We start from the raw sequence: 27,874 nt of genomic DNA, 5'->3' as shown, positions 1-27,874 counted from the left end.
GCCAATATGGAAAAATGGAACACATCCCTCCCCCCCCCCCCAACCCCCGCCCCCTCATTACACGCTTGCCTTGTAAACAGATGTACTAAAAGAGTTTGCAGGGTTTGGAGCTGGTAGACATAAAATGCTTTTTATTATGGGATATATAAGTCCAAAAAAAATCTTACTTTCTATGACGTTTAGTTTTTCAGATGTACGTTTTTAGAGGCAGCAGGCAAAGGTTACAAGTCATGCATACTAGATAACTTAAGTGTACCTTTGCTATAAAGTTAATAGCTTGCAGCGATGCACTGTTACAAAAAGGAAGGTGGAATATATATATATATATATATATATATATATATATATATATATTATATGTGTGTGTGTGTGTGTGTAGGATATGTAAACAGTCAAAGAAATTGCACTTTCTTGGCTCATTAAGAGAAAAAGCCACGACAAATTAAAAATCACTGACCAATAAAAACATGCTTGTCTAAAAAACATTACAAAAAAAGGTATACAATCATAGTCTAATGACAACTGTCTCATGTATTGGTCAGCTGTAAAAGAAAAAAAAACCCACAATGGGATTATTAATTCTTGTCATATAGTTTTGTTATGTACATAAAACTAAATGTTATGTATTGTACCAAGTGAGCAAATGCCCCTAAAGTGAGAACGATCTATGAACATTCTGTACACAAAAATAATGAATAAAAACGGTATAATGTAACATATAGTCTTATTTGGGGGGTATTGCTTGGACACAAGACAGCTTGGCACTTCTACTTAGCATTTCATATTTGCCATCTTTTTCCTCTTTTTTTTCCTGTTAGTTTTAAACACCCTGGGACATTCTGATTGTCACTGAAACATTCTCAAAGGCAGTCAGTCTGAATTACGTAAAGACACATTTTGACCTTCCTTTCTTTCCAGGAAGCAATACTCGAAGAAAAATAGTTCACAATAAACATTCCTCGTATTCATTGATTTCTTCAGGGCGCGCACACACACAAAAAATCTTTCTGAAAACCTTACGAGAGATTCTTTTGCAGCAGTGCCTCTCATCATGAAGAAACCCCCCCATTCCCCAGAACTCCCCCCCTAATGACCCCCGACCCCATGTCTCCTGATTCACTCGCTTGTAAAGTGAAGAAAAGCCAAACAAGTGCTTTTAAGCTGGCGCGCTTCCTCCCTTTCCCTCAAGGTGCAATGTGACTTTGAAAGCTTCATTAGTGACCTAGTTTGCGTTCCCAGCCCGTAGTCCGAGAACCACCAAGGGTCTATGTTCTTTCCCCCCAGTTTTGCTTTAAGGTGCCCAAGTAGGAGCATTGCAAGTGTGTTTTTTTTTTAGCGGGGGATAGTATTCACACTTGTTTAGTGTCTTTTAGCGTGCTCGGGCACTAGTGCAAATTAATTTCAGCTGGTCTGTTTTCTGTTGATCCTCCCTCTATCGCTCTCTTTTTTTCCCCTCTCTTTCGTCTCGGACAAAAGATGTGTTGCCATGGTTTCATCCTTGCTGGGATGCCCTTCAGAGCGTTCGGTTCAGTGGCTGTCAGAGCACGCCGTGATGTCTTTCTCTCGTTTTGAAATTCTCCTCTGCTCCACGCCGGCGTCGGTGCCGTTGAAAGGGGGGTTGTTTTTCCGATTCAAATGCAGCACCTGTCCGCTTGTCTTGAGGGCGTGCCTGGTCCCTTTTCCTCTTGAGTGCTCCTGCCTACAGGGAGGGGAGATACTGTCAATCAATCAGCGCTTGGTACAATGAGTATTAGGTGTTGAAACCGAGGAGTTGACATGTTGATGCTTTACACGTGTTTTTGGAACCAATTTGCAAAGGACTTTTGTCTCGCTCGTCTGTTGCCCCGTGGCCCGACTGCAACACTCTGTAGAGCAGCAAAATGACCGGCCAAGATGGCAGTGGAGCCTTCATACATCTGAGCAGGTCCAAGATAGTGAAAATAAGATGGTTGTGGATGAGAACAGTCGTTAGCATCGCTAGCTTTGGTTATTCCAATCATCGTTAGTCTTAAAACAGGGTTTCTGCAGCTTAAGGCAAGTGACATGTAACATGTTTCAAGGCAGGGGTGTCAAACTGATTTTTGTCGCGGGCCACATAGTGGTTACGGTTTCCTTTGGAGGGCTGTTAGGAATTTTGGGAAACCATATAAATGTTTCATCACCTGCACATATTACATTTACAGCGCACAACAAATTGACGAATAACTAGTTTTAAAATCAGAAGTCAAGAATAATGACTCTTATTGTAGATTATATATGACAATTTGAAATTTTGGTTCAGAATTTAGCAAGCATCACGGAACTTGACATGCTCGATTTGCTTTTGCGGGCCAAATAAAATGATGTGGCGAGCCAGATCTGGCCCCCGGGCCTTGACTTTGACACCAGTGTTTTAAGGCTTTTGAATTCCAGTTTTAATTAAATTCAAGAAAAATTTCCCCAATGTCCCCCGTTGTCCAAAATTGTCTGTTTTTAAGCGTCACAACTAAAACCACATCTCTGTTTTGTTGGTTGCGCAATATTACAGCTAAAGTCTTTCAGTCAAGTATTTTCTTCAGAATGTTTATTTAATTTATTCTGAGATTTGAGACTATTTACAATCCTAAAATCTCACTTTTTGTCAATATTTTTTAAGACTTTTGAAAGATTGATTTAACACGCCCTGGAGGCCTGGTGGAGTGTTTAGCGCGTCTAACTCACAGTACTGGGTTTGATTCCAGCTCCAGCCTTCCTGTGAGGGGTTTGCCTGTTCTTCACGTGCCTGCATTTGTTTTTTCCGGGTACTCTGGTTTTCTCCCACATTCCCAAAACATGCATGGCAGGCTGATTGTACGCCCAAAAAATGGATGGATGGACCTTGTTTTTCATGTTCATGCATTCAATGCCTTCCAAGACTTTTTGAAGGGGAGGGTCCAGTCAAATATGTTCTCCACAATATATTCTAAACACGGTATTCTGATTAGATTGTGTTTGTGGAATAGGAGTTCAGAAGAAAAATCCACCCATTTTGGGGGCAGCCATTTTGGTACTTGCTGTAGACTGAAAATGACATCACAGGGCATCAGGACTCAGTGCACAACCAATCACAGTTCAAACCCCGGCCAACAATTGCCAGAAGAGGCTGGCATGATAAACTCAGAACAGTTGAAAAGTTCCACTTAATCACGTTAGGCCCAAAAGAAGAATTCCGCCTTTCAGTATGACATTGAGTGAAAACATAACATCCACATCAATGGAAAAAAAAGAACTCTGCCAGAGGAAAATTCAAGTTTAAGAAAGGGTGGGGAGTGATTTGAGGGCACTTGCGTACCAAGCCCGGAATGACTGAATGTCGTCATGAAAGCAAAACATTTGTTTACGTGGAACATTTATGCAAGCATCTAATTGTATGCGCACTTTGGAAAAGGTTTTGCAATCTTGTTTTTATTCTTCTTTCCATGGTACTTTATCAAGGCCGGTGTTGACTTTCTATAAACACGACGATTGTGTCTCCCGCTCCACTTGCCTCAATGCGTGTGTTAGCTTATGAATGCTGCAGGGTCAAAAGTAAATCGTTCAGCCGCTTTCTCCTCTGCTCTCTGCTGCATTCTCCCACTTTGTCTTCCTCAGCCTCCTCCTCCTCCTCCTCCTCCTCCTCATCTTCATCATCTTCTCTGTTCCGGCTCTCCGTGGGCTGCAATGAACAAGATCGCCAAGATAATCATCTACTACTCATGGATACAAATCGGAAGATTCCAATCTTGCAATTTGTGTCCAGATAATGCAGGAATGCACTTACACGGGGGCTGGCGCTGAGCGAGCGGGTGGTGTCGTCGCAGCCCGGGTGGGGGTCACTGCTGGAAATCGTCACTTCCGCCACCCCTACTGGTACATCTGGAAAGAGAATAGAGAGAAGTTGTACCGTTTTTTTTGTTTGTTTTTTTTGTCACGGTGATCCAAGAAAGAAGCAACTTGGGATGGGAAGGATGCTCACTGGACACATTCGGCACACCTTGGAGAATAATAAGTTTTGCTTGACACTCTCCGAGATGTGTTTGTTTAACAATGTTGATTAGTGCGGTTGTCGTTTGCGGTGCTGTATCGCTGCACTACATCATACAGAAAGGTGTCTCGAATGATTGATTTCAATTTCGAGGGGAGTTTAAGGGTCAGTGACAGGTGATCGTTAACAAAGCAATTGGAGGATAGGGTCTATTAGGCAGAGGACGCGTGGTGAGCAAATTGGGCATTTTGTCATATTGTCCTTTGAGTCACAACAGAAGTGTCCCAGCTCACCCTCCCACCCCCGCCTAAGAATCACAAATGGTACGGTCCTGTCCATTCACATTCTATCTACAGTACTACTCCCGCATTTGGGAAGCCGTAGCTGATCCTAGCTGACTTTTGCGCGACAGGTGTGGAACAAGTCGTCAATTAACCATATAAACTCAAATTTTTGGAAAGTGGGAAGAACCTGGACCTGTAAGAACTATGAGGCAGATAGTCTATAACTGCGACTCCACCATGTTCCCCAGCCATCCAGATTCATCAGGTCCAGGGACGCTCCGACTTCTTTGTCTCTTGCCACCTTTTCTCGTTTCACCTCGGAGACCCCACTCGAACAAAGCCCCGAACTGAAGTGTGAAATGAACCCTTTCATGCACCCTGTAATCCGATAACATAAGCTGTAGTGACTGTGTGAAAGTCATAGGCTGATACGTGGTGGCTCAACTGTCAGAAACCGGCGCTTGGGCTTTCCCAAAACTGCTCACCAAAGAGGCGTCAGGGTTCAAACAACCGTATTTGGGAACCGATGGAAGGGTCTCCAAGGAAGCTAACAAGTGCTTTGCATGCAACGGAGCTGAAGAAGCGCATGTCAAATGTCACACCCCTGTTTCGGCATTCCCCGACACACAGGCGCCAATCCCTGTAGGTGTCATACTGCCTCTGAAATCAGAAAACTGCCAATCCCCATTCCGGGTCAGTGTCGGAGCGGTGGAAAATGGCACTCAAAGGCAGTGCTTTTCAAACAATGCACTTCTTGTTGTAGATCTCATTCGATTGTGGTGGTGGACCTACACTTGTGGTCCTTATTTGCTCTTGATTACAATCAGTCAGGAAGACTTTGATTAAAAGAAAGAAAAAAGAAAAAAAAGAGGGCCGAGGGGCTCCCTGCTCACTTCTTGGACACCAAAAAGTGGATGGCAGAGATGGGGAAAGTTTTCTGTGCGCTAAAGCATTCTGTGGTCGGAAAAGCGCTTTAGTTTGCGCCGCAGCCCGCGCTGCAGAAAACCAACAATGAGAATGTGGGCTGTGAGCGCGCCACACAAGCATGCTTTTAAAGGAAAAGACACAGGACATCCACATCACCAGAACTCTTTTGTATACAGATATTTCCAGTCAAAAGTTTGGATGTGCTTTGCCACGGATAGCATGGCAAAGTGTCCAAATCCTAAACTGGTAGTGCGTACAACCGCCATCATCATGATGGATGTCATGCGAGATCGACATGATTTTTCTGGTGCCAACAAAGAAGGATAATCGTGATGCTAAGAGAGAAACGTGATGCTAACCGTGTAACCGACACTGTAATGGTGATTAAATGTAGTGATGAAAATGGTACACGCAATTAACCTCTTTTCACACTTCCACGACAGTTAAAAAGCAAGCTGCCCACCTTCAAGAAGACGACCCCACGTCATTTGCAAACGGTGAGTAGTTTTATTTGCTTTTACTTCTATCGAGTGAATTTTAGGCACGGGCAATCGAAGCGCAGTCAGTGTTGCCATATCGTGATTTGGTTGCTAAATTTAGCCATTTTTCCAACCGCTTCAACTTGGGACTTAAATTCCCACTAAAAAACAGCCATAATTGTTCTCACGTTGCTTTGCATAAGACAAGGAAGGAGCCCAGTTGATCAGTCAATCACGCCGAACAAGAACGGTGAATTAGCATGTGTACTGGCCGAGTGGTGACATTCATTCATTCGTTAATGTTTGTTTCTATCTTTCTTCCATTCTTCAGCAATCGGCATTACAAAATGGCTAAGTTTAATGAAAATGGCGATTCCTGGGCAAAAAACGGAGAAAAAGAGCACGCGAGGCACCACTGCCACCTACTGGTCGCTTTTTGACATGATTTACAATGCAAACGGCTTATTCTCATTCACAGATTGCGTCAGACCCTCCTCCTCTCTATGACGCAAAAAAAAAAAGACTTGGATACAAGTACGTCCTTGGTAGGCGGGGCCTAATTTTAAAAACACGTAAAAGTACGTCTTGTGGAATGAAAGAGTGAAGGATTGGGTTCTAGTTCTGTGTAGGTCAGTGCAAGTTAATGCATGGGGGAAAAAACGTGTTTGGTATCGAGCGAAATAAAGCAAATCGCAGAAGGGGGAAATAATTAAAGCAAGAAGGAAAACTGGAAATTTGGGGGGGGGGAATGGTTGGAGATTTTATTTTAAGTCCACTTTGCTGAGCCCTGGTTTTGTTTATGAGACAAATTTGATGAAATATGAACAAATCCACATAACTCGTGTTCTGCCATGAAGGTATGTCTGAATGTAGAAAGGCAGCGTGTATAGCGAGCGCGTGACACCGACAGAAACAAAAACTAACACACACACTTGCTTCATGGACCTGACTTGATGTAGCTATCGTCCCCACTGGCTCCGTCGGCGCACACGACACGCCAGTCCCTCTCCTCCGCCTCGCCGTCCCCCTCTCGCCTCCCCTCCATCCTCAGTCGGATTTGCCGCTCCCTCACCAGCTCCCAGTTCCTCACCAGGAACACGCGATGTGTCACCACGAAGCTCCTGACCCACATTGGAACACATCAGCCGGCGAGTGAGCAAACAAGGCGTCGGATAGCTCTGACAAAAATGCGGGTCACCGCTTGAATGCCGTACCGCTCGTCGCTGCTCAAAGGCTCCATGTCGAGGTGAGGAAAGAGGCTGGCCAAGTCACCCGAGCTCTCCTCCTGAGTGAGGAAAATCCAATACGGATTGAGGTTGCAGCCTACGCGCAGCTTGTCAAACAACTTGTCATTGACTCTCACCGCCGCGCGCCGAGAGGGAAACGTTCTCTCCTTCAGTTGGCCTGCGTGTGAGAGACCTTCACAGTGAGATCCCATTTGAGCGCATTCATCTGAAAGCATCGAGTACGTCGTTCTGGAAATACTCACAGTAGCGCCGCTTCCTCTTAAGAGGGAAGGCGGGTTGCCTCTGAAGCTGTTGGGGAAGTAACATGATTAAAAATTCAAAGTTGTGTCAGAAATTGTGAACGCTGAGGTGCACAATCAGAATGGAATGACATCAACTGGTGACATAACACTGCCGGTGAACGTAACCCAAATTTGGACCTAAGTCGGGAACGCGGCGCCTTATTCTAATCGATGCAATAGCGGCGGTCAAGTCTTAGTTACTGGAAATATCCATCCGTCCATCCAATTTCTGATCCGCTCCTCCTCACAAGTGCCGCGGGCATGCTGGTGCCCGTCCCAGCCATCTTTGGGGGGCAGTAGGCGAGGGACACCCTGAACCAGTTGCCAGCCAATCGCAGGGCACACATAGACGGACAACCATTCACGCTCACAATCACATCTAGGGACAATTTGGAGTTTGTGTTCCTTTCGCCTTCCATGCATGTTTTTGGAATGTGGGAGGAAACCGGAGCACCCGGAGAAAACCCACGTAGACCTGCAAACCCCACACAGGAATGCCGCAGCCGGAATCGAACCCTGCACCTCCGCACAGTGGGGTGAACGCGCGACCCAGTCGAACACGGTGCCGCCCTTTACTGAAAATATTTGTATGACAAACACTTCTAGGCCGTAGTGATGAAAACTCCATCTGTCCGTTTATTATATTGCTGATCCTCACTTGGCTCGCAGGTAAGTCAGAGCCTATCCCAGCTTTAATATGGGCGAGAGGCGGAATACGCCCTGGACTGACCGCCATCCAAACCCAGTGCACGTATCGACAGACGAGCATTGAAAATCACATCTCAGGGCAATTAAGAGTCTTTGATGATCCAAGCGGAATGAAAGAGGTAGAAAACCCAAACGCCAACATTGGAACCCCCTACCTCAGACCGATGAGGCCCATGTGCAAACCACTCGTCCAACGGAGGTGAAAACAAGCAAATGAAAAAACAGAAGTACGGTGGTAACCGAGCGAACAAAATACAGAATTGCGCGTCATTCGTCATCTCAAAACCGCAGATCTGATCATCCTCAGATACCATACAAATGTTCCCTAAGGGCTGGAATGTATTTCGGAAGTGGAACGTTAGTGCAGAGAAGAGTAAATCACTCGCCGCCCAAGATTGATCAAGTTAAAATCCGTTGCGTCATGACATGGCCATTGCGCAACATTAAAATGACAAGACAAAAATAACCCGAAAGTGTCATCTTCTCTTGTGTGAATGAGGAGGAGAAAAAAAAGTCTGTCACAGAGCTGTAATTCCCAATAAGCCATTGGGTATCAATAAAGGCATCTTCATCAATCATGAGACGCCACCGGAATCGTGTCACTGATCTCGCCTTTTGACAATCTTGCAGTAGAAAGCGCCACGCTTTGCTGCCAATGAGTGTTAGCGCTGAGAAATATTACAGCTCAGCAGTCGCAAATGAGCTGCACATTTTGTTCTTTGGATGAAGTTGGAATCCGATGAGAGATGACAAGCAATTCCAGTGTCGAGCAGAAATAACCACAAACCGCAACCCTGTCTTAGATGACGCGCAAAGGCTACTTTTTTTCCCTCTGCCGAAATGCCATGCAAATGAGGTCCCGATACATCACGGCACAATTTTGTTGCCGTGACCTCGCCTTAGATTTTGCGCACAAAATGTGAACATTTTCGTTCCGGCGAGAGTTTTCAAAAAGTCACAGCCGCCACCGGACTCCCAAATGAAACATCATGCCAAGGGCCGGGATTGAAATTTTCTGTTGCATGCGTGTGTGCGCTGGAGCTGCGTCTTACCTGGTTGTGCTGCCAAAGCCACATGACATCATAGGGCAACTGGAAATGAATCCTCTTCATTCGCAAGTACTTCCCTGTCAGACACAAGCATGAGCGTTTGGATGAATGGTCAGACTGACAGTAAAAGCCCGTCACTTCATCTTGTCCTCTACTTGCTGTCTAGACTCACCGACATGGATGGGCGCTGGTAAAAGGCTGTAATCCCACTCGCCCGCTTTGAAGTCGGCACTCCCTCTGGAGAGGGCTGGAGATTGGGAAGGAGGACTGAAAGCAAAAGGTGAACAAATGAATCTATTTAGTGCATTGTGGGAATTGAAAAGGGATTGTGCAATTTGGAATTTGAGCAAATTCTGTGAAAAGTTCTGCAATCCAAAATCAAGATTGCATGCAAGACCCGTTTGGTGAGAAGTATTCCAGCATTTTCCACACTAAAGGCGCTCTGGATTATGAGGCGCACCTTCAATGAATGGCCTATTTTGTAATTTTCTTTCATACATTGGGCGCACCGCTTTATAAGATCCAATCTACACTGCATCCACTAGATGGAGCTATGCTAAAGGAAACACAAACAGAAAGATCAGATGTCAGTCAAACGTAAAACTTAAAGCAGCGACAGTTCGCTTAACTCAACCAACCACCCCTTTTCACTGGAGCAACCCCCTAAATCCCTCACATTTTACTGAATTTTGACTGATTTGCAAGGCCCACAGAATTTTCTGTTCTACAGCTTTATAAACATGCGTGTCAGAAGAAAGGTGAGACTTTCAGCAGAAAAAAAGTTTGTTTCTATCATTTCTCCGTTCGTTGGCAATCACCATTAGAAAACTGCTAAATTTTATGGAAAAGGCCGATTTTCTTCAGAAATCCAGAGAAAATTAGCTTTTTGTAAAAGCATGCATTTCAAGCATCGTTTGACACTATTTTTTGCTATTGTGACAGCTCAAATACCTCAATAATGTGTTCCTCCTACAAAACGACATTACAAAAAATGTTTTGATAGCAAAAAAAATTATTATCGCGTAACAAAACTATTGAACTCTGAACGAAAGTGCAAATTGAACAATGGTGGACTTTTGCACCATTGCCACCTGCTGGCCATTTTTTTTACTATTTGACATTGTAGTCAAGCCTGCTCCTTCACTGAGAAGTTGCATCAGACTCTCTTGCACCCTCCCCCATGAAAAAACGTGATTGACGCCTTTGGACATCATAGGGAGGCGAGGACTATGCGTTAATTGATGCTTTTAGACGTCAAAGGGTTTAAATGAGTTAAACAACAGCAAGTTATAGCACTGACTCGTTAACGTTGAACTCTCTTGCCACTGCTCTATTTCCGTGTTCAACCGCGTAACCGATCGCCTTAAGTTTGAACTCTGCGATGTAAGCATGTCTCCAGCAAGGAGCCATTTTGGGGTTGAAATATTACCGTAATGACCATACACAAGGCGCATCGGATTTTAAGTGAGCTTTTAAGATAATGGAAGGCTTTTAGGTACATCTTTTAGTGCGGAAAACACAGTAATTTGTGGGATTTGAAGGTGAAGGCCACCATCCACAATAGTTTTTTTGATGGTGAGCGTTTTGACCCTGGAATGGATTCTTTTCAATGTGAACCAGCGTCTCGTAACAAATTGTGTTCAATTTGAGGTTTCACAAAATAAATGTCATCCCACAGACGAGCGATTGTCTTACTCTGTCGTTTTGTAATCATCAGAGTAAAGACCGGCTCTCAAAAATGTTTTCCTGGGAGGACCGTCTTCACTCTTGTCTCTTTGGACAGCAGCTGGTTGGGATGCGGGCAGCTCGACGGCCGATTCGCCAAAACATTCGGCGGGCGCGTCGCCGCACCCCGTCTCGTCCTCGGCGACACTAAAGGGGGAAAGCATGAAGCGAGAGATAGAGCGACAGGGAGGAAAAAAAAGAGAAAGAAGAGGCACTGGTTTAGCACACAGTGCTGAAATGTGACCGGTTAATATGGGAAGATGTTACATAGCAATGAGAGGCTGAATTGTGAGAGACGAGCGTTTGGGGCCGGGGAGTGTTTTACCTCTGATGACAGGGAGAAGCGTCATGTTTTCTCTTCCGTCCTCGCTTCCTCTTAGCCTGCGGTTCCGAATCTGTCACCCGCTGCACCGAGCTAACGCCCGCTCCATCACAGTCCGACAGCGCTCTCCTTCCTCCGGCAATGCCGTCATGACGGATGCACTCTCGCAAGAGGTCGGGCGACAACACGGGGGGAGGCAAAGTGGAGGGCAGAAGGCGTTTTCGGGGTCGGCCGGGTCTTCTTTTGTTTTTCCCTGCGGCGCTGCGTGTCTCTGGCAAACCTTTGAGCTGCCCGCGGCTTCTTGGGTCACCTTGTAAAGCTGCAGTCGGTGTAACGGAGAAGAAAGAGGCGGAGGGATGGGGAGGGGGGTATAATAAGTGGCAGGGAGGAAATGAGACAGATGTGGATCAGTGATGAGGCCTGCAGGAGGTGTGAGTTGAGACCACTCGAGGCTGAGTCATGCAGATGGGCCACAGATTAGATGAGTCACAGTATTTCCTCGGCTTAACGTTACTTCGGGGAAAATGATTTATACGCGCGCGCACACAAACACAGCTCACTGAAGCTTTTCTTCACGTGAACATGTCGTTACGTTACAGTCGGCACCGCAAATTTCGGAATGTCGACATAATTCTCATCTCTAAACACCGCCGCAACGGATTTGAAATGACACAAACAAGATGTGCTTTCACTCCAGACTTTCAGCTTCGATTTAAAGGGGAAGACAACCCCTCAAATTTTCTTTTGACTAATACGTTCTCTGCGGCCCCACTAGTCAAACTAAACACAACATTCTGATCAACATTGCGTTTGTGGAATATGAGTAAAGCAATAAAATACACCTGTTTTGAAAGCGCTACGTAAATAAAGGCACATTGTATCATCCATCTGAGGGGGCGGCCATTTTGCCACTTGCTGTCGACTGAAAGTGACATCACAGTTACTTAGTAGGAAAACGACCAATCACTGCTCAGCTCGCCAATGTCACATGACCAAACTCGGAAAACCTTTGTTATTGTAAAGAACATTTTTGACTTGATTTCTCCTTTTACATCCAAACGGGGTGTAGCAATGACAACAATTTGTACAGTGTGTTATGAATACCTCCCACTTATTTAGGGGCCAAAAGTTAATGAGACAAATTAGCTACAGCTTCAAGTCTGGAATGCGTGAACATCACCAAATGCTCGATTTCATCCCCGGCGACGCTCTGCAACTGTCTTAAGATCGTGCTTGTTTTGGGGACGTTTTCCCTTCAGTTTTAGCTAGCGGGCGAAAGGCATGCTCACTCGGATTTAGCAAAGTTGATTGACTTGGGCAATGCTTAGCATTCCACTTCTTTGCCCTAAAAAACAAACAAACCAACAAAATAAATCCCCTCTTTAGTTGCTAACACAGTATACGTTGGGTCATTGTCCATCTGCACTGTAGAGTGCTGTCCATTCAGTCAGCTCTGAAGCTTTCTGCCAAACACGAGCGGATAATATCGCCTGCAGAGCTTCAGAATTCATGCCCATGCTATCGTCAGCAGTCACATCATCTTCAAATATAAATAAAAGAAATTAGTTCCATAGTCTCACATACGAGTGTTGACGTCCCGATATTAATGAACCTGACACTACATTTAACGATTTCACGGCTGCATGTTTTTAATAAAGTACAGTCTTTTTTTCTTTCAATTGTCTAATGTGCAACATCTTCCCAAAGGTCTGCCCAGACCGCGTGTGCATGCTCTCTCTCCAAACACACATGCGCTTAGTTTTGATGTCCATGTTTTTTTCTCGACATGTTCCACTCACACGTTCCGTCCAAGCAACCTCACGCTGACCCGCTAATCCTTCATCAATCACTCTTGAGCTCATCTTTCCTCTTTCTTGCCATTTTTTTCCACAGCCTCCGACAAGGCTGACCACTCTTTGCTTATTGAATCTCTCCAAGTCAAATAGGCCCCGTCGGCTGGCGGCCCATCCTTAAATAGCCGCTCTTGTGGTTTAACTAATGACTGTGCTCTCTGGGTAGCCTTGGGCTCAAACATCGTGCGGTTCGCGACAGCCTCGAGGAAGATTTTCTGGCTGGATCTCATCAAGACATAACACTTTGTGGGGTGGGGTGGGGGGTGTGGGGGGATTCCAACAGAAAACGGTTGCAGAGCGGTTGTGTGTGTAAAACACATCCGCTGCGCAGCAGAAGGAACCTATAAAAAGACAAGTCTGATCTCGTCTCAATCGGTCGTCGGGCTTTAATGTGTGCCTAAAAAAAAGTCTTGGGGGAAGAAAAAAAAAAGAAATGTCACTTTTTTTTTCTGCTGTTAAACTATGCAGGAGCAAAATTACAATCTATCTCTTATCACAGAGCTAATAGAAAAATGAACAAACTCAAAGGTCTATCATTCCATATGGTTGATATGGGATATTTTGGGATCATTTCCCAGATTTCCCATAAAAAGCCTTTTTTTTTCTTTTTTTCTTTTTTTTTTTGTTATCAGGTGACCGACGCCAAGGTCAGGGCCACCAAATGCAACATTTAAGATGGCATTTCATGGATGTGGTGTGAGAAAGAAAGCCCACAAATATCTTTTTTATGTTTAAACCACAACGGTCATAATATTTGATCGTTGGGCCATACGCGTTGATAATTTAGTACGGCACTCGGAGGACTAAATGGCACCTGCCTGGAAAAGCTTTCCGCACCCTTAATTTAACCCCCCGAAGTTGGTTGTCTTAATTGGCGGGGATTTGTTTTTGTGTGGCCCTCCTGTCTGCCATGTTTATGTTTTCACGTGTGCAGCTATTTCCCCAAGAATGGTCACCTTCAAGAATATAGTTTAAAAAATGAAGATGAACGTCTGATGAAATGCACATCTGGAGTAGAAACCTCCTGATTGAGGTCACTGTTGTTTAATTTAGCAGCATCTCACCTGCTTCTCTCCTTTCAGTCCATGCCGACTCGTCCGTCCTCCACGACCCGTCTCCGCTTCCAAGATTCCTACCGGCCAACCCGCTCCTCAGGCCACGTCCTCCCCCCGTTGCCACGTCGACCGACGTGAACAGGTTGGTGTGCGTCGCGGATGGAGGCGTCCTGCTCGGGTAGGGGCGGTGAATGTCATCCCCGTCGTCGTCCTCCGGGTCAGAGGGAATCATCGGACCAACGCGTCCGGCGGAAGACCCCCAGCTGGCGTTCGGGAAGGACGCACCCCTCAGTTTGGCCCAACTTTGGCCCAGGGCGCCCCAGCCCCCTCCGAACGACGACAAGTGGGAGGAGCCCAGTCCCACGGAGAAGAGCGACGCGCGTTTTGATCTCTCCGCCAACGATGACGAAGCGGCGGTCGAGAAGGAATTATTTGCATCGTCGCGTAACCAAGGTGAGTCTTTGGACAGCACGCCCTCCATTCCTCTCGCGCCTTTGCGTCCTCCCCCTTGGCCCGAAATGAACCTTGACTTTGAAGTGGAGAAGGCCTCTCTCGCCACCGCGTCCTCCTGTTCCTCATGCCCCAAGGCGGCCTCCCCTTCCGCGTTACGTCCGCACCGCCTTTGTCTGCGTTTATGTTTGTGACCGCAGTCGCACGGGAGGCTCGATGCGTAGCCTAAATTGAGGCCTCCCCCGTTGCCGTCAATCTCCCCCCCGAGAGCGCCCTCCCTCAGCAGCCTGCTCCTCTGCCGATGGAACCTGGCGGGGTTAAGGAAGATGTGGGCGTGGTGGGGCTGCTGCGAGGCATACTGGTGAGGAGATGGAAGCGGGTACGAGCCGGGAAGATGGCGGTAAAGCGTCGTGGCCGGCGGGTAGTTACTATAGAAGCCCATGTTGTCGATTGTTTCCTGGAACTTGGACGGCGGGCATCCGCACTGCCTGCGCTCCGGCTTCCTGTTACAACGCAGCGTCTGGCAGGGGTAGAAAGACTGAGAGGAGAAGGAGGGGCTCGCGGCGTAAGATGGAGGGTGGGGAGAATAGAAGCCATTCAGATTGATCCTGAAAATATTGGAGCGGTGAGAATGCGAGGAGTGATGATGGCGCCTGGCGCCGTCAAAGGCCTGGCCCGGCTCCGACCTGGCCCAACCTCGCCGACCGATGTGGACTTCACTCAATTGACCGATGAGCTCTTCCAGTTCGGACAGAAACTCGGGATCCTGCATGAGTAGCTGTTGGTGTTTCTTTTTGTGTTTGTTTTTCGGTCTCTTCAGCGCGTTGTGACAGACGAAAGGGTAGTAAGCCGAATGAGGGCGCTTGTTATGTCCGGGGCAGGGACACAGGCAATTACAGGAAGAGGCGCAGCCGTAATCCCGCCGCCTGTGCCGATGTCGCTGCCGCTCGACGGGAGCGCAGTTGCCCGTCGGATTCTTGTGCCTGGCCATCGGAGGCTCGGCGAGAGAGGAGCGCTTGGGGCCCCCGAGAATGCCCGCGGACCCCGGGCCCAACCCCAGCGCGCCTTGGACGGCCCTCATTTCCGCTCGCTCGCAGACGCTGTTGTTATCCGTTCCGATGCCGCTGTCGCTGGGCAACGTCTCGTCGCTGTGCGATTCACTCCTGGGCGACGGGGTGGCGTCTTTGAGGCGGGCGGGGGGGCTGGGCGTGGGACGGAGCGCAGCGCCCGCGGGGGAGAGCTTACACGACGACTGGTGGAAAGGGAAGTGCTGCCTGCCCTGGCACGGACAACTTTTCTTCACAAAGGGGGAGAGGGAGGAGGAGCGGGACGGGGGACGGGGGGACGTGCAGGAGGACGACGGTGACGGCAGAGAGAACGGCGGAGGGAAAAGCAGAGCGGACGCCGGTTCGGCGACGCTTCCCTCGCTGTAAGGGCTGTGGGCCCCGCTGGAGTGCGTGAGGGACGGGGAGGGAAACGGGTGAGCGGCGGGAGGCATGAAGACGGACGTTTCGCCGGGCTGCCCGAAGAAAGACGACGGCGCGTAGGCGTGGGAATTCAGACGAGCCGTTTGGGATTTGGGCTTGCGTCCTCTCCTCTTGCCCATGTAGATGGTTCCTCTCTTGCTCACGTTGATCTGAGGGCCCAGCTTGGTCCCAAAGGAGGAGGACAAGTCGGAGAGCGTCGGCACTGTCGGGGGATCGACGGGCTTGTAGGTTTTGGCGCTCTCGCTATCCTTCCCGCCGTCGGCGGACGTCATCGCTTTGTGAAGTCGCTTCTTCTTCCTTTTCTTCATCTCGTTAATCAGCCTCCTGATCTTGAGCTGCCCGTTTCCCTTCTCGGGAGGAGGAGAAGGAGGATCTCCGTTCTTTTCGGGGACGTCTGTTTTTTCAAGGCGTTGTTTGCGAGGACGGCCGCGCTTCTTCGGGACGACGGGGCTTTTCTGGATGTCATCGAACTGCAAGAAGGCGACCTCCTCGGGGGAAAGTCTTAGGGGGGATTCGCCAAAGATCACGGTGTGGGATTTGGGTCGGCCTCGTTTTCGGGTCGGGGCGGCGGGGCTTTTGGAAACGGGCTCCTTCGAATCGGATACGGAGAGGTTCTGTTTCGGGGATGACGGCTTTGTCGTCGGGGAGCGGCAGGGAGTCGAGTGAGCGGACAACTTCTGAGAGAAACTCTGTTGAGAATCCGTTTCGTGATTTTCCGCCCTCTGGGCCCGGTGCACCAGTTTGGTCCAGCTGGGCCTTCTGGCTTTACGTTTTTTCAGCGGTCTGCTGTCCTGCTCTTGGCGGGAGGGCGGCGGCGACAGAGGGGGCGGGGCAGAAGATGACGGCGGATGCTTTGGCGGCGCCGTTGAATACCTGACGGCGTCGTTGTCCTTTGACTTTGGGGCGCCGTCGGCGGTCGCTGCTTGCCGCTCGGCCTGCTCGATACGATCTCTTCCGCTCTCCTCGTCAGATCTTCCCGGCTCTGCCACTTTGTATGGGTTATCAAATGTACCCATGGCGCTTGAGCACGTGTCCTCTTTTCTGTGTTTCTCTGGGCTCGTCTTGCTTTTCTCAGACTTTTCTCCCGTCTTCAATTCGTCGCCGCTTTTGCGGTCTTTACCCTGTTGCAATTTGCCGTCCTTCCCTTTGTCTTTTTTCTTCTTTTTGATTTCCTCCTTTCGCCCATCGCCCTTAACTCTCTCCGCTTCCAGTCCATCTCCCTTTAGCTTTCGTTCTTTTCGTTTGTCTTTCTTTACCTTCCGCTCTTTAGCTCTCTTTTTGTCATCGGAGCGCTTTAGTGAAGCTTCCAGAACTTGGGAATGCGCAGGCGACGCATCCAGAGCGGGGCAGGAGTTTGATTTATCGGTAACCGAGGGGGGGTTATTCTTCTGCGCCAAGCAAATCTCCGTTTTAGAAGAACCAGGAGGTGCGGCGTCCACAGCGGGAACGGAGCTGCTGCGGTTTGCCGTTTTGATGGAAAGGGCATCTCGCAGTTTATCTTCGGAGCATTTCCCGTTCAAAAGTCCTTTCTTGGTCTGCACCGCGCCGTTGTGTTTCTGGAGGATTTCCCTGCCGGGCAGTGAGAGGGTCGCCGAAGCTTCCTGGTGGTTGGCGGACGAACGCGGTTTGAGCACTCCGGGGAAGGGCTTCTCGTGGTTGCCTGGACTCTTTTCTTTCTTCCCTCGCTCCAACGAATCGGCAGGAGTCACCTCTGTGTTACCCGCCAGTTTCAGAGGAACCTGGGGAGAATTAACACACAATCTCAATCTCAAATATGTCTGCTGTTGACAACAGTTTAACTGTCAACAATGGTGTGGGTGGAGGAAGATAATAACAGAAATGCTTTTGTTTTTGTCCGCCCATTAAAGTCCAGACTGAGGACAAAGTGACTCAATCAGGCAGAGAAAGGAGGGCGCGGGGTGCGAGGTGACGGAAACGGGAACGGAAGGGGGGGGGGCACAGAAATGAGAGACACAACGCCAGAGACGGAGGAAGAGGGTGCTACGGGGGATGGAAAGGGAGCGAAAGATAAATGAGAGCAGGTAGAGAAACGAAACGAGGGGACGTAAAAATAGAAGAGAGGGACCAATATAGCGCGTCGGCCGGCGAGAGAAAGCGGCGCGATTGGTCGCTATAAATTGCCACTAATACAGATGAGGAGGCCTGACGTTTTGTACTCGTCCTTTAATTTTGCTAGGCGGCGGCTTGAGTGGCGTTTGTGCAGCTAAAGCAATAAGCTTCCCCTCAGGCCATCGTCAGAAGGACTGACGGACCAATGCCTGTAATGGCCGAGTGGTTGCTGTGCCGCCGTCCTATTTATAGGTCCTGTTTTGTTAAATATGCTGCTTGCTTATCGCTATTGAGACAATTGCTCATTTGACCTTATGATGGCGCAACACAGCCGGGTGATGTGAGCATGTCCGGTGGTTGGCAAAAAAAGAAAAAATAACCCAACGACAACAACAATGAATAACACCGCACAGCTACTGTGCATAAGTGCAATTAATAATGTATGAGTACACATTTGGAACTTGCTTCCGCTAACAATCCATCCATCCATTTGTCTGTACCGCTTATCCTTCAAAGGACAAACCGTCATTCCCTCAGAATAGATGGAAGCTCTCTACGGGCCGAAATATGATGCAAAGAGGGAGACTTCAAAACATCTACGACATGCAGCACCGCGGCCCTCGAGAGCTGGAGTTGCCCATCCGTGATGTAGGCCGTCTCTTCTTTAGACCGCAAAATCGTGAGACCGACTAGCTATGTAGTCCACTCCACTTTGATGCAAAGGCTTTAAGACGGGGGTGTCAAACATACGGCCCACGGGCCGGAATTGGCCCCAATGAGGTTCAATCTGGCCCGCAGGATAATTTAAAAGTGAGAAAAAAATGCATTAAAGACACAGAATTAATATTTTAAATAAAATAATTTGATCAGAGTAGAAGACAACATTGTTTTGATCAGAGAAGAAAACAGCAGTCTCAATCCGTCCCTGAGACACACAACACGGCAGACGGGATCAATGCGCCAATGCTTCTTTATACCAAAACAAAGGAAAGACATTTTGGTTATTTATAGCAGATTACGGTCTAATGTTAATGGTCCGGCCCACTTGACATCTACCGAGTCCGTATGTGGCCCACATTGTGAAAAGAGTTTGACACCCCCTGCTTTAAGATATCCTGAATCAACAATTGAGAGAATTGGAGGATTATCCGTCCTCAATCCCCACCCCACAAAAATGTAACTCTTCTCAACAAGCTGCACATTTTGTTTTTGTTTTTTCCCTTTTAAACGTGTTGCGAAATGACGCTCCGACTTTATACTTGCTATTAAAACAGGCGGGGGCCGTTTTGATGCTTGTTATCCGGCATTCATACACTAACATGGTTTGTGATGCCAGCAGCTGACGGTCTTGTATGCCCTTCGTAGAGACGAGCCTACAGAGAATCATCGCCCGTCTCTGTGGCTCCCATCAGCTTTACTGAGCTTTAATAGTGAGTTACAGCTCATTGTTTTTCCTCTAGCGACAACACTTTTATTGTCCCCCGCTCGCATGGTGCAGTTTGCACAGCTCTGCCTCCGTGCTGAAGAGACACATGAATGAATGTGTCCCATGAACGCCGGATGCGTAAACGAGCAACAGTTTGCACCTCAGGTTAGAATATCGTAAGGAGGAAAGGAGTTTGTTGACGTTATGAAAGGAGGTCGAACTCACCTGTTTGCTCCCTGGCTTCGCGATGGCTGGGGCTAAGGCGGGAAGACTAACATTTGCTGGTGTTAAAGACCGTGCGGCTGCTGCTGCCGATGATGATGATGATGGTGTTGATGATGATTGCAAAGCGGCAGATGCCGTTTGTTTACACGCAATCTGGACGCCATCTGAACCCGAGCGGTTTTCTCTGCTCGCGTCGTCCGCGTCGGATGCGGTCCTGGCGGGCAGGGCGCCCCCTCGACCTTGCTGCCTCTGATAGGTTCTGATGGTGGGCTTGCAGACGTAGCTCTCCAAGATCTTGGGCGGCTTCTTGGTGCGCTTGGCTTGCACGCCGATGCGGAGTCGCACGTTCCCGTCAGGGCAGCTGCTCTCTCTGCCACATAACTGAAGCTGCTGCTGCCCCGCGCCCCCACAACGACCCTCAATGAGCAACTCCAGCACCGCCCCCTTGTCCCCTTCCCTCTTCTTCCCTCGCCTGTCCTCCTTCTTCCCCGCGTCCAAATCCTCTGTCTCCACACGCTTTCTTTTTCCCTGGTCCTGCTCAAAGTCCTCAGTTCCCGGGGAGGCATCCAGCGTGGAGTCCGTCATTTGAGGGGTGCCCCCCTTCATTCTCTGATCCATCAGAGAAGTCAGGGGGGAGGAGAAGAAGGCTGAATAGTTCCCAGTATACCACTGAAGGAGTTGTCCTGCAGGTGGAGGTGAGGTTTTGAAGAAAAAAAAAAAACACTCAGTTGAGCTCGTTCATCCGGGAAAGAAAGATCTTGTCCTTTGGGCTTGAGCTGACAAAACGGCTGTTAAGACGGCGAGAGAGGAAAATAGAATCCAGTCATTAGTCACTTCAGTGAGCGCAGATGCTGAGCAGCGGCAGCAGCAGCAGAAGCAGCAGCAGCAGCACAGGAATGGGGAGGAAAGTCCCCTTCCAAGCGGGCAGCTGCAGAGAGGCGCTAACAGTGTGCGTCCACAGAGATGATCTCATCACACAGAAAACCCGGGGGTCTAATCAACGCAGCCCGAAGTCCCAGAATGCCTGCGCTCAACTGACTGGAAGCCAGACTTAGTCACATCATTGAAAAAGAGTGAACGGAGAACTTACGGCTGCGAAAAACTTTCACTTTTAAGCCCCTCGATATCAGACACCTCGCTGATTCTAACCCGAGCCGCCGCCATCTTTGCGCCTTCTGCTCTCAGCGACTCCTTCTTCCCTTCATGGCGCTGGGCTGTACTTTCTTTTCTCTCTGAAAAAACTCCCCGTCTCATTTTTGGCAGCAAGCTTTCGCATGCATTCTCTATTAGCCCCCTCCCCTCTCTCTTTCTCGCTCTCGAGCTCACTCCCTCGCTCCGAGGAGACCGCACCGCTGAATGGTCCACTCCAACACGATATTCCTGTTAATCACAACCATATTCCCTCCTCCACTTGATCCTTTTCCTTCTTTTCTACCTAAATCCCTCCATTCACGATACTCGACAACCCTCCTCCCCTCCTTCCCTCTCAGTCATGGTAACACCGCGTCGGGAAAAGGGGGGAAACTTATTTTTGGAAAGGAGCGCAAATTCCTTCTCCTCCCATTGCTTCCTCTGAGTCAAGTAAGCTTTTCATTGACCCCATTGTAAATGGACGTCTAATGTGACATTACAGCTAGCAACACGCCCTAAAACAACATTCTCCCCACCAAAACAAACTCGCTCTTGGTTCAGCCCAAATGAGGACCCCGGCCACAGCAAATGGACTCAGGGTTTGACCGTCCTTCATAACGTTCACGCTCGCATCAAGGGAGGCATTCATTTCACAATTAAAAAAAAAAACACACACACACCTTGCAAAGCATTCTTCCGCCTCTTATGACATCCACTCAAGCGCCTCGGGAGCATTCTAGATGTTTTCATTTAGAAACACCCCCACCCTCTAACCCCCCCCCCCCCCCACCACACACACACACACACACACACATCCCCAAAAAGCATTCACTCAAATCAGACAGAGGGGCTCAAATCAACATCAGTTCCAGTAAGAGACGTTACGTAAGACTGCTGGAGAGTATTTCCGCCGCCAAACCCCGCTGTGAAATTTGAATAAAGTACGCTGTTAAGCATTTTCATTCACGGCCTTCTCGTAAATCATGAAGAAGTACATTATTCGTGGTGATTTTGGACCGAGCCTTGCCGTAAATCGCAAAGAATGGTAAAGTCATTGACACGAACCGTTATAAAATGTTTCGAATTACCGATAGAAAAGGTTGAAAACATAAAAAGTAGCGGCGGGCGAGTAACGATACTATGTATTTATATTGGGCCGATACTGGCCTTATTTCAGGGTATCGGGTATTCGTGAAGAATGCCGATATCAGGCACTAATACTTGAAGAAAAAAAAATCTGACGTTGAATACCTTTTCCATGAGAGTCGTTGGAGCTACACTGTGGCTTTTTAACACAATCATACTAGTATCGGTCTGAAAAAACAGTAGTAGCGAACATTCCTAGCAAAAACGGTACGCCACAAACTGATGATCCCAAAACGCATCAATCTCATTTGAAACTCACCTTGCAACATTCGCCTGAAAAAGAAACATCTTACCGATGATTTGATTGAGATAAAAATGTGTGCCACAAGCCTTAAAAATAGCAATTGCCAAGCAATCACAGCTCTGTCATTCGTCAGTTCAAGTTTTCTAACAGCCACTCAGCTGTGGTAAAACAAACACATACAGACTCTCCTCACAACCCCGGCCAAACTTAACCACCCCCCGACATACAAAGAACAGTCGAGATACATCACGTTAACATACCTCCTTGGCTCCAATTGTTACTTTCCTAATAGCCCAGGCTTTGGTGCCATCTAGTGGCATTGTAAGAAAGCACACCAAAATATACTGATTTTCAAACTCAAATTTTTTTAAATGCCTTTTACAGTACACTTAAAAAAATATGTGAAAAGTTGCCAAGTTGCGGTCGTTTATTGAACCCCAGGAGAAAAGTAAAACCCATAAACACAATGAGCCCACTCTTACAGTATACGTAAACGTGGCACGTCCTTCAACTTAAGGGAAGCCCATTCCGCATGCATATGAACAGTCTTTTATACTCTATGAACCATCCCGCCCAAACATAACTCTAAACTATCGCAACGTTGGACCAGGAGCTATTTCCCATGACAGGATGATGGGTGGACCTGACACACAGAGGGAGCTCGGGCTCCTCAGCAGCGCTGAGGCGACGATTAAATCATGATAATGGCCCCCGCCGTCTTTCCGGCATCCAATGGCGGCGGCAACGTTATCATCAATAACTGCGAGCATCTGCCTGACAACAGCATCAGCGCGAGAGCTCAGCTGGATGTCAGGAATGGATGTGGTGTTAAGAAGCCTCGGGCGCCTCACCGACGCATGCAAGTTGAGCATGAGAATCAGAAAAAGGGAGACGACAAGAATCCATTTCCATATCACGCATGGCTAGTTTTTCTGATTCCTTTGGAATTTGTAAAAGTGTCTGTGGGGGGAAAAAAAAAGCCGTTCTCAAACTGGGATCCCCTGGCCTCTAGAGGCCGCCAGCGGTAGCATGGGAGTCCACAAAATATTGTGAAATAAATTAGGACGTTGGATCACCAAACAAAATATAACGACTGTCAGTCAGTTAAACAAACATAATAAATCAATTACTTTTCCCCACCTTCCCTTCAGGCTAATTACAGGATGTGATCGTGCAGGTTTCAAAATTTAGCATGCACACAGCACTTGTAAGCTAGCTACGACGGACACATATTTAATTTGATTTGATCAACTTCATTTTCTATTCAACAGGTAATGAATATTTAGGTGTTGAAATTGTCTCAGTGAATGTTCTGAAGGGTGGCCCGCTGTTCCAGTGGTTAGCGCGTCGACTTCACAGTGCAGAGGTCGTGGGTTCAATCCAGGCTCAGGCCTCCCTATGTGGCGTTTGCATGTTCTCCCCGGGCCTGCGTGGATTTTCTCGGGGTACTCCGGTTTCCTCCCACATTCCAAAAAGATGCTTGGCAGGTTGATTGAACACTCCAAATTGTCCCTAGGTGTGAGTGTGAGCGCCGATGGTTGTTTGTCCGTGTGTGCCCCGCGATTGGCTGGCAACCGGTTCAGGGTTTCCCCCGCCTACTGCCCGAGGACAGCTGGGATAGGCTCCAGCGACCCTTGTGAGGATAAAGCGGATCGGAAAATGGATGGATGAATGTTCTGAATTCCTTTTGTCATGCTAGGGATTTATTGTAGCAGTAATTTTGAAAATGTGGTACCACTAAAACCCCTGCTATATCACCGTTCAGTTTTCATGGTCCTGCAACATCGCATAGCTGTTACTACAAGTGTTACTACAGTTGTAGCTGTTTTAAAAAAATATATTATTATCCTGTTTGTCCAATATTTTTGTGTTATCCGTTGCTTTTGCTCTTTCTCAATAGGTTATATGGGTTTGTCCATCCATCCATCCATCCATTTTCTAATCCGTTTACCCTTACGAGGATCGCGGGCGTGCTGGAGCCTAGCCCAGCTGACTTTGGGGCAGTAGGCGGGGGACACCCTGAACTGGTTGCCAGCCAATCGCAGGGCACACAGAGATGTTCGCACTGACAGTCACCGCTAGGGACAATCGGATACAATTTTTTTTTTTGCATTAAAGTGTAAAGCAAAACCATATCACCCCCCGCACCCCGATTACCTGTTATTAACCAATTACTGTATTTTTTTTTTATTTGGTATTGTTAAGTGATTAAAAAAACTAAACAAAAATTAAGCGATATCACACAAGAGGCATTGATGTCTTCATCAAACTTTTTTGGAACAATTTTTTGTTTCAATTATTGATTTGGTCGTTGATTTCTAACGCAAAAGCAGATTTTTGCAAATGATCAGTCTGAATCAGGAGCTACAAAAATCAGAGACTAATTACTGTTGGTAGGCTGAACTCAGAAGATACGGACAATTCTAAATTGTACCATTGCAAAAAAACAATGGTTCACCATAATTACTCAAACAACTAAATAGTTGGTGACTAATTTGATGATGATGAATTAGTTGTCAACTAAAGAAATCATTTTGAGACCTCTACAATCAATAGTTAATTTTTCTAAACAAAAGTCATTTTTCAACGTCATGGGTCTCAAACCGGTGACCCTCGTATGATGTATTATAGCACAAGGTACCCAAATCCAGCGTCGAGTTTCAGGGCTTAAAAAAAGTGGAACCTTTAAAAGTGCCGCTATCACCGTGGTCAAAGTCATTTTACCCTTAAAGGTAAAACATTCATGTGCAGAATGGTCCTCAGTTTACGACTGTACTGACAACATTCTGAAGTTCGTGAAGTACTTTGCAAAAGCGGCTGAAGAATGTGTTGTCACTGAGCACGAGAAGGCACACTGAGTTTGCAGCCTACTCACTGTTTATCATTTGGTCGTTTAATATTTATAGCTTGAAAGTGTTTTTTATGCAAATATTTACAGCGATTATAATTTCCGTGCAAATCAGGGTTAGGTGGAAGCCGTAAAAAAGGGAAATCCATTGTAAAAATGAGGCCCTTGCCGTAGTTCAGATGCTAACAGCACTTAAGCCAGAATCCAAAAGAGGCAGGTATGTTCCCAGAGTTGTAAACGTCAAGTGTACAGAAGTGGAACCTTTACCATACCAACCCAGTGACAAGCCACTGAAGCAACATTAGTGTACCTCGTGGGCTTAATTGTTGCATTCAAATGCACTTTTCTCAGAGCCAAAAGGTCACAGGTACCATAAATCTACATTCAAGTCACCCCCATAAATCTCTTTTATAGGCCCCCAATGTAACTAAGGCTGGATTTCCATTGCATGGACACAATTCCGATTTTTTTTTCCTCTCATTTGGAACAATTGGGTTTGTGCGTCATGGCAGCACAACTAGGAAAAAATATTGTGTGGAATCAGCGATCTTCAGATTGAATCAATCCTCTTCCGAAAAGGGATGAAATCTATCATATATCTGATTACTGCCAATGCAGGTGCGGCATATAAACTCACCGAACGGATATACACCGTCAATACAAGCCCGACGTCATCGGAGTACATTGAGTGATCTCGCATAATTGCCCGTGTTTGCTCATACATCACATTCACAAACACCAGCTGCAAATCAAAACTACAAGGAAAACAAAGACAATTGAATACGGTCTAAACTACAATCTGCAGACATCAAACATGGTCTAAATGTGCTTTATTAAAAGTGATGAGACATTAAAGATGATATAAATATGCAAGATTGGACGTAAGTTCGTCATTTACATAATTGCTGACAGCTGCCAATGGCAGGGCACACACGGGCGTACAACCATTCGCGCTCACACTCGCACCGAGGGACAATTTAGAGTGTACAACAAGTCCTTATATAACCTTTATTTATTATTATTATTATTTTTAAATGTGTTGTTTATATTTGTGTTAACATTTGCGGAGTTATTAATGTATATTTTGAACCCATGCATGTTTTTGTAATTTGCTCTGCCAGTGTAAACAAACAAACAAATAAATCAATAATTAAATAAATAATGGCTGGTGCATATTTAGAAGCAAAAATGGTTTCTTGCACTTTCTCCTCTGTGTCAAGGTCCAAATTGTGAACATGAATGATCTCCAATTAATTGCTTAAAACATTTTAATCCGACTACAGAAGGGTTTGAATGTAGGCTGCTGTTCAGTGCAGGGGCAGACCTATTCTAATGGTATGCAGGACCGTGTCCACCCCGATATCTTGAAAAATTCCAATCTATTTTGCCTTATCGCATTATATAAACAGCATTTTTGAACGAAATGCAATACGGAAACATACAATTGCTTGATTAACTAATTTTGGCGTGTTGAATAAATTCAAGTCGAAAAACTTTGGCCCTTGCAGCCTTTGATTTTTCCGCATGTGGTTCGGGGAAATACACAGTTATTCTCTTTGTTTTATGTTTAGTTTGACAGTAAACTTAAAATGTAAGTACCATTAAATAGATTGAAGTCTTTTTGGGGAATTGTTCATTATCTGCCAAATGGCTGCTTGTTGTGAAGCGAGTTGAGTCAAGTTGTTCTATTTAAGTCTCTTAAGTCATAGCAAATAAATCATTCAAACAGCTCATCAAAGTGGGATCAGGGGCATCGTAACAGTTTATTTTACGTATTTTTCTGAGTACAGATATAATGCATGCCGACAGTATTGTACCGGTATCGCTTTTGACGCATTTTTACTAAAAACTAACCTGGGACCTGTTTTAGTTCCCGAGCCTCAGTTTCAAAACCCCGAACACCACACAGAGCCAATCTATCAACCACTCTATCAACGAAGGTACCATCCTCTACTTGTAGTCTAAATGTGACACGCACAATGGTGTGTCCTTGTGTGTGTGTCAAGCGTACATTGTGTACCCAGATGGCAGCTGCGTAGGCTCGCTGACATTTCCACTGGAGCTACTTCCAGTATAGGCAGCGGGGGTGTTGCCGCACTATCCTGTCAGTGTCACAAGAGAGCGTGCACGCACAAAAATCACAACACAACACGCCTGACTGGCACTTAACAACAACACACACACACACACACACGCGTGTAGTTTTAATACCAACACTGCACGCACACGTACACGCACACGGAAGTGAGAGCTGAAATGCGCCACCTTGTTGTTTTTCTCCCCTCCTCTCACTGGCGGGAAAAGACACAAGCGTGCACACGCAGGACACACTCGGCAACAAGGGATAAAATTAGCGCAAAGTGTACACTAGCAACGCTGCGTGGCGCTAACAGGCCCACGCATCTTAGCCGTGACAATCCGAAATCAAAAGCTACGCAGGCTACTTACCTACCAGCTCCTAAAAAGGAGCGAGCGCGTCCCGGAGCAAACTGCGTTGAAGACGCGGGAGGTGAAGGTGTTGCTGTCCGGATCCTTTCCCGCCTCCGTCTAACCGTGCAATGCCGCCACCTCCGCCCACCCGTGTGACGATCCACTGCTCTCCTTGCGTGAATGACGTGGCGTGGATCAGACGAGTAAAAAAGGTTATAAAAACACAGCACCAGCGGAGCGAGCTTTAGTACATTGGCGGGAGTGTTTTCATAATCGTACAGTAGGTAGTTCTCTGTTCGCCGTTAGGGGGCGCGCTAGTTGCTCTCAGCTCTAATACTGTGGTCTTATTTTTTCTTAGTCATTTCCCGTGCTGACAAAGTTGCGTCGTTTCCCGCCAGTCGGGATGAGTCGCGTTGTGTCCCATAGGCCACGAACGCCTCACCACCTTGTACATGTGTCAGAGAGGAGGGGGTGGGTGATTGTGGCCGTGGGGAGAAGCGGTGAA

The 27,874-nt window shown here is 47.1% G+C and overlaps 1 protein-coding gene across 7 annotated transcripts; it reads right to left on the bottom strand.

Moving 5' to 3' along the window:
- Window positions 1-111: 111 nt before the first annotated feature.
- Window positions 112-27,874, bottom strand: LOC127601129 (histone-lysine N-methyltransferase ASH1L-like). 7 transcript variants are annotated; one of them, XM_052066150.1, is made up of 14 exons: window positions 27,388-27,871; window positions 19,571-20,358; window positions 13,922-17,588; window positions 11,008-11,323; window positions 10,653-10,829; window positions 9,130-9,224; window positions 8,961-9,034; window positions 7,162-7,207; window positions 7,036-7,091; window positions 6,887-6,957; window positions 6,618-6,793; window positions 3,779-3,873; window positions 3,502-3,673; window positions 112-1,695 (listed from the first exon to the last, which is right to left on the bottom strand). In XM_052066150.1, the coding sequence occupies exons 2-13, from the start codon at window positions 20,186-20,188 to the stop codon at window positions 3,524-3,526; spliced, it is 5,541 nt and encodes a 1,846-aa protein (XP_051922110.1). In that variant the 5' UTR covers window positions 20,189-20,358; window positions 27,388-27,871; the 3' UTR covers window positions 112-1,695; window positions 3,502-3,523. The 7 variants fall into 7 exon arrangements, 6 of the variants coding, with proteins under 6 accessions (XP_051922110.1, XP_051922114.1, XP_051922112.1 ...); XM_052066154.1 differs by having other exon boundaries at window positions 7,036-7,076; window positions 27,388-27,870; XM_052066152.1 differs by lacking the exon at window positions 27,388-27,871 and adding an exon at window positions 27,205-27,368.

Source organism: Hippocampus zosterae, chromosome 5 (assembly GCF_025434085.1).
Source record: "Hippocampus zosterae strain Florida chromosome 5, ASM2543408v3, whole genome shotgun sequence".
In the NCBI taxonomy this organism is placed as follows: Eukaryota; Metazoa; Chordata; class Actinopteri; order Syngnathiformes; family Syngnathidae; genus Hippocampus; species Hippocampus zosterae.
The sequence above is the reverse complement of the archived record's forward strand: the minus strand, read 5'-3'. Positions and strand labels throughout refer to the sequence as shown.

What these genes read in the sequence shown, in the direction of transcription:
- LOC127601129 (XM_052066150.1), bottom strand. Translation starts at nt 20,188, where the DNA reads ATGGATCAGAGAATGAAGGGGGGCACCCCTCAAATGACGGACTCCACG. An exon ending in CGAAGCCAGGGAGCAAACAG is followed by an intron (nt 17,589 to 19,570) that starts GTGAGTTCGACC and finishes AATTCTCCCCAG; the next exon opens with GTTCCTCTGAAACTGGCGGG. An exon ending in TTCCCTCTCGGCGCGCGGCG is followed by an intron (nt 6,958 to 7,035) that starts GTGAGAGTCAAT and finishes TTCCTCACTCAG; the next exon opens with GAGGAGAGCTCGGGTGACTT.